The sequence below is a fragment of the Neopelma chrysocephalum genome, unplaced genomic scaffold (genome assembly GCF_003984885.1).
Source record: "Neopelma chrysocephalum unplaced genomic scaffold, ASM398488v2 Primary Assembly neopelma1_279, whole genome shotgun sequence".
In the NCBI taxonomy this organism is placed as follows: domain Eukaryota; kingdom Metazoa; phylum Chordata; class Aves; order Passeriformes; family Pipridae; genus Neopelma; species Neopelma chrysocephalum.
Window position 1 is genome coordinate 268,739 of NW_020897941.1, and position 5,954 is coordinate 274,692.

The window sequence follows — 5,954 nt, forward strand, 5'->3', positions numbered from 1 at the left end:
CCTCCTCCTCACAGCTGATGGGGGGACATGCTGGAGTGAATGAGTCCCTGCCCACCCTGTGCCCTCCCAGTGCCCACCGAGCCCACCCGCCCAGGGGTGCTGGAGCAGCTCCCACAGCATCTCCTCTCCCACTTGAGTCTCCCAGCCCTGCAGCAGGGAGGAGCATCGCTCCATGGCCACCCCAAACAGCCCAGCAGGGAATTGTCTCCAGTTTGCCGGAGGTTTCATCCCGGCTCAGTTTCCACAGATGGGATGGCAGGTTGTGAATATCCCGGTGCCCTCCCACCAGCCCCATGCAGGGGATCAAACCGGCGCCCCGTGAAGCCAGCGACTCACCCAGGTCTGGTACAAACCTTTTATTCCCCCTCCCAGCTCAGGGCTGGGTTTGCCCTTCGGAAGCGAAGCCGGGAGGGCTCCACGGCCGTCCTTGTCCCTGGAGTTTTGCGTCCTGGGGACCGGGAGCTCTGCCGTGGCCGGAACGTCACAGACTCCACCGAGCTTCACACGGAGCCGAAAAGCGACAACGAAAAGTGTACCCCCAAAACGGACACGAGACCCCCCCCACACAGCCCCCCCCCCAACCCACCACCCCAAACCCAGATATGTCGTGTGGGTGACAGTGATACGGAGCAGCACGAAACGGGCGGGGATGGGGACGAGAGCCCCTCGTCCCACCACACCAGCCCCGGGGAGCGGCTGGCACACGGAGAGAGAGCCCAAAAACCCAAGGGTTGGAGGGGGGTCAGGGGTAATAATTTAATCTGTACAGAGGTGTTAAGTGACAGGGGGATGGCGGGGCCACCCTCCGGCACAGGGGTGTCCCCGTGGGGCGCCGGGGGCCGAGGAACCACATGCCTGTGCAAATCAAACCACGAAACGATGCACAAAGTGGAGCGATGGAGAACGGTGGGGACTTGGGGAGGTGCCTTGGCTCGCACCGGGAGGGAGGGGACCCCTCCATGCCAAGGGGCAGTGCCAGGGGGAGCTGAGGGGGTCCCTGGGGTGCCCAGGGACATGGAGACCGGCTGCTGCCAGGTCCTGCCATCAGCCACAGTCCCACAGGCTGAGCTGCTGCCAGCACCGGGCAGGAATGTTGAGCCCAGGAAGGAGCCATCCTGACAAGATGCTGAGCCCAGGATGGAGCCGTCCCAGCAGTTCCCGCCTCCTGCCCAAGCTTGAAGCCAGGGAAATGCCACCTCACCCCCTTCCTGGTCCCACCAGCAACCTGTTGGCATCCAGGCCGGCGCCCCAACGGCGTCATGGAGCAAGGAGGGGAAGGAGCCATCCCAGGGCCCCTCCACAGCTCCGGGAAGGGGCCGGCTGGGTCCTCGCGTGGGCACGGAGGCGGCGAGATCCGCTCCCCTGTCCGGCTGCCAACGCCAAATCCATTCGCCACGTTCCGGCTCCCCGAGGCAATCGGCTCCGGCCGGCGGAAGGGAGTTCCCAGGGCCGGAGCCGGCGCCTTGGAGGCTCAGCCCAAGGTGGGAGGCCGGGGATGTGCCGAGCCAAAGCTCAGAAGGCTGCAGACACTCTCCATCCCCCACGGCAGCCGGCTCCCTCCTGCCCAGCGCTGGACCCATGCCCGGAGGGCTGCGGGGCCCCGGCGGCTCCGGGTGGGAGCAGACAGACCATCCTGCTCCGAGGATGGGCTCCCTCCGGCCTCCCGGCTCTGGCAGCTCCTCTCTTGGCTCCGGAGCGCTGGAAACCAGGATCCCAGCGCGCGGCACATCCCTGGAGGAGGCAAAGCCGCCTGGCTCCTGGAGCCTCCTCCACGGTGGCCATCCCTGGGGAGGAGAGCAGGGCCCAGCTGGGTTGTGCCCCCAGCCCAGAGATGCCCCTCTGGGAGCTCGGGATGTGGGGCAGCCAGAGGGGCAGCGGAGCGGGATCGGGGATGATGCCACGGGGACGGTGACGGGGAGGTGGCAGGGAGGTGATGGGAAGGGGTGGGAGTGCTACAGGATGGTCTTGTCCAGGTCGACTTTGAGGGGCAGCGGCCCCGCGTCCTCCCCGTGCGCGGGGCACAGGGTGATGGCGATGACGGGCGGCAGCGGGAAGGCGCCGGGGCCACCCAGGTCCTCCAGGTACTCCTTGTCCCCATTGATGCTCAGAGGCTGGAAGAGAGGCAGAGGCGACCGTGCAGCCCCGGAGCAGGGGACAGGACCCCCTCACCCCCATCAGGGAACACCACGGGGCTGGCTGGGGATGTCCCGCCCGGCACGGACACACGGGGAGCCCCACATGGGCTGGGCACCACCAACACTGCACTGCAACATCCCACCCAGCCCTGGTGGGTGTTGGGGACCCCCCCTTAGCCTGTGCTCCCCCCATACCTGGGTCTTGACGTGCTGCTCGGGGGCAGTCACCAGGCTGGCACAGCTCAGCCACAGCATCACCATGATGGAGAGGAAGAGGCAGGCAGCCAGGATCCAGCGAGGGAGGCCCGAGCGCCTGTAGCACCCCACCACCCCCCACCAAAGAAAAGGGACCAGTTTATGGCAGGGCACGGGCAGGGCTGGGAGTTGGGGTTGGATGGAATCTGCTCCAGCACGTCCAGCAGGTCCCAGACCACTTACTTGGACATGCAGCCCAGGAAGTCGTGCTCCTGCTGCGGGGGCTCCGGGGGGTGCGCCTTGGCTTTGCCCCTTGGCTCCTTCACGGGGGGCTTCTCTCCCTTTGCCCAGGGGCCTGGGAGGGGAGAGGTGATGTTGAACCCAGGCATCCATGTGGGGACACCCCCAGCGCTCCCCATCCCCTTGCCAGCACGCCCCCCTCTCCCCCCGGGGACCCTCTGCCAGCTGAGGGGGCACAGAGGATCCCGGCAGCTTCTTGGAGCAGGTTCCCAGTGCCAAGCCCTGTCCCTGCGTGGGTGGGGGTGTGGGAAGCGAATCAGACCCGGGAAACGGGTAATTTGTTTGGCTCTGGAGGGCTCGGATGGCAGCCAGGAGGGCTCCAAGGCTCCCGACCCCCCACCCCCAGCAGCCCGGACCCCCCCGCACCTGTGTGGGGCTGGGGGACACGAGGGCTGGATCCCAGCGGTGCCGGCTGTGCCGGCTGGATCTCCGGTGCCTCGGGCGCTGGGTACTCCATCTCCGGCTGGGACTGGATCAGCAGGGAAAGAGGGAGAAGGAGGTGAGCGAGGGGGTCCCCACCCCTCTTGGCACCCCCAGAGAGGGCCCATGGGACACCCCCCCCACCTGGAACACCACGACTTTGCCGTCGTCCGCCTGCAGGTAGAAGGTCCAGGTGGAGGAGATGAAGCTCTGGGCGGAGCTGACGATGTCGTTGCAGAAGGTGGAGACCAAATCCAACAGGGAAAACGAGGGCGCCTCCAGCTCCAGGCTCTGCAAAGGAGCAGGGACACCGTGTCACCGTGTCAGTGTCACCACTGTCCCCTCATCACCCACCCTGCGGGACAGCATCCCACCCCGAGGGGCTGGGCTGAGCCGGGCGCTCGGATCCGGGCCTCATCCTGCTTCTCCCAGGGATGGACGGACAGGGATGTTGCTGCCCGACCCCAGGAGGGTCACTGGGTGGTCCCTGGGGTCATCACCCAGCCCCAGGACCGTCGCCCTGGGGGTGGGATCACCCTCAGGCGGGCCGTGCTCCCACCAGTGCCGTGGAAAACGGGCGCGGAGCGGCCGCGGTGCCGAGGGCGTTGCTCTCCTGGCAGCCTCTCGGTGCCCTGGATTCTTGGCCGTCGCGGCGGTTTGTTATTTTTAAAGCATCCCCTGCTGGAATCCGCTTGGCTGCTCCCTGCCACTGGCTCCCAACATTTTCCGACAGCCCCTTGCACGGTCAAACCAGCAAACAGGAAATAAATAGGTCAGATTCTGTATCTAATTATTATGCTAAATCTGCTTTGCCTGGCTCGTCTGGGAACCCGAGGAAAAAATGTTTGGGGTGGGTGAAGGGGGTGAGGGCCCCCCCCGGCAGCCGGTCGCCCCCAGATGCTCATCCCTGGCCTCGGAGAGGGGCTGGGAAATGGGATCAGACACCGGGAAGGTCTTACAAACAGGCTGCAAAGTGGTTTTTCGGAGGAGCCGCAGCTTTTCGCGGCTTTGTCTGCACGTGCACAAAGCCAAAAGCCTCTTCCTTGGGCCAAAGTCTAATTTAATTAATTGGCCAAAAGCTGAATTAATTAAATGTAGGAGGGGAAAGCGTTGCTAATTGCTGGGAAGGATAACAAATCAAAACCGGGGGAATCTGCCACGATTTCCGGTCAGGTCCTCTCACCCTGGGAACTCACTGGGATCACCCTGCCTGGCCCAAGCCAAGTCCAGCCCAGTCCAGCCCAGTTAATTCACTTTTCATGCTTTGGACAAAGCAGTGGTGGTTTGGCTCATCCCAGCACATCCAGAGCCCCCAATCCACACGGATGGAAGGATGTGGAGATGGATGGATGATGGATGGATGGACGGATGGATGCTGGAGAAATAGAGGGGTGACAGAGGGACGGAGGGAGGGACAGAGGGGTGGATGGATGATGAATGGATGGATGCATGGATGGATGCATGGATGGATGCATGGATGGATGGATGGGTTGCACATGTGGGGTGTCACAGCCTCCATCCCCAGGGAGAGGAGGAACTGTGCTGAGCTCCTGCTGGAGGACGGGGTCTCCCCATCTCCCCCACCCCTCACCTTCTCCTTCCTGCTCCCCTCCACCTCGGGCAGCTGCTTGCGGCACCCGGTCACGCAGCCAAACTGCTCCTCGGCGTTGCCGTAGGCCTCGGCACACGCTGGGGGGAGAAGGGGGCAGGTTAGGGGGTGCAGGGGGGCAGCTCAGGGGGTGCAGAGGGGCAGGTTAGGGGGTGCCCCACCCCCAGGGCCCTCCTTCACACCGGGGGGGGTGCTCGCCGTGGGGCACAGGGCGATGTGGGGAGGGTGGGGGGCGTCACGACGGTGCCGGTGGGGTGTGGGGGATCCCCCCCGGGGGGGGGGCATTTGGGGCGCGGGGGCCGCTCGGCCACCGGCTCCTCACCTGCCTCACACTCGGCCCGGGTTGTGTTGAGCTCGGCGCTCGCATCCACGAAGTGACAGATGGAGAACAGCCGGCAGCCCCGGTAACAGGCGTTGAGAACAGCATCCTGCGGCGAGGAGGAGGAGGAGGAGGAGGAGGGCGGCGTGGAGCTGGCACCGAGCTCAGCCCCGGTGGCCGCGCCGGACCCTCCCCCTGCACGGCTCCCCCCCTTCACCCGTGCCCAGCTGGGGGGCACCGGGAAGCGCTGCCCGCCCCAAGGACCGCGGCCAGGGCACCCCAAACCCAGGGGGTGGCATCCCCGGGGGAGGGGGAGCTGCCCTGCGCCCCCCCCCTCCCCGAGTGCACCCCGGGGTGGGTTTGTACTCGGCCTTGTCCTCGTCGAGGGTCCCCCCGTCTCTGTTGGGGCGCTTGGCACCAGCTGGGCCCCGCGGCAGGAGGGGGGGTGCCCTGCACTGGGGGGGTACACGCTGGGGGGGTGGGAACACGCTGGGGAGGGTGGGAACACGCTGGGGGGGAAATGGGGGGCACACACGGGGGTCACTGTGCGTGTGCAGGCTCAGGGGGAGCCGGTGAGATGGGCGAAACCACTGCAGGCCCCCCAAACCAGGGTGGGTGCCCTCACTGGGGGCACCCCAAAGCTGTGGTGGGGGAGACCCCCCATGCCCCCCCATGGTGCCCCCGGTGCCCCCAGGTGACCCAGTGTGTGGCAGATGCCTGTCCAGGGTGTCCCTGCTGCTCCTGGTGCCCCTGTTGCCTCTGCTGCTCCCAGTCCCTCCCCGATGCTCCCAGTGCCCTCCTCTCCTGGTGCCCCCAATGTTCCTGGTACCCCCAGTGTACCAGGTACCACTGATGATCCTCATGCCCACGGTGCCCCCCATTACCCCCTGGGACCCCCAGTGCTTATGGCACCCCCCCCCAGTGCCCCTGATGCTCCGGGTACCCCCAATGCTATTGATGGTCCCCATGGCCCCCC

The 5,954-nt window shown here is 66.1% G+C and overlaps 1 protein-coding gene across 1 annotated transcript; it reads right to left on the reverse strand.

Annotated features, from left to right (window-relative positions):
* Window positions 1-341: 341 nt before the first annotated feature.
* Window positions 342-5,859, reverse strand: TMEM59L (transmembrane protein 59 like). Its single transcript, XM_027704454.1, has 8 exons — window positions 5,819-5,859; window positions 4,982-5,205; window positions 4,642-4,739; window positions 3,195-3,341; window positions 2,997-3,099; window positions 2,574-2,685; window positions 2,331-2,448; window positions 342-2,111 (listed from the first exon to the last, which is right to left on the reverse strand). The coding sequence occupies exons 1-8, from the start codon at window positions 5,857-5,859 to the stop codon at window positions 1,953-1,955; spliced, it is 1,002 nt and encodes a 333-aa protein (XP_027560255.1). The 3' UTR covers window positions 342-1,952.
* Between the last annotated feature and the right edge of the window lie 95 nt (window positions 5,860-5,954).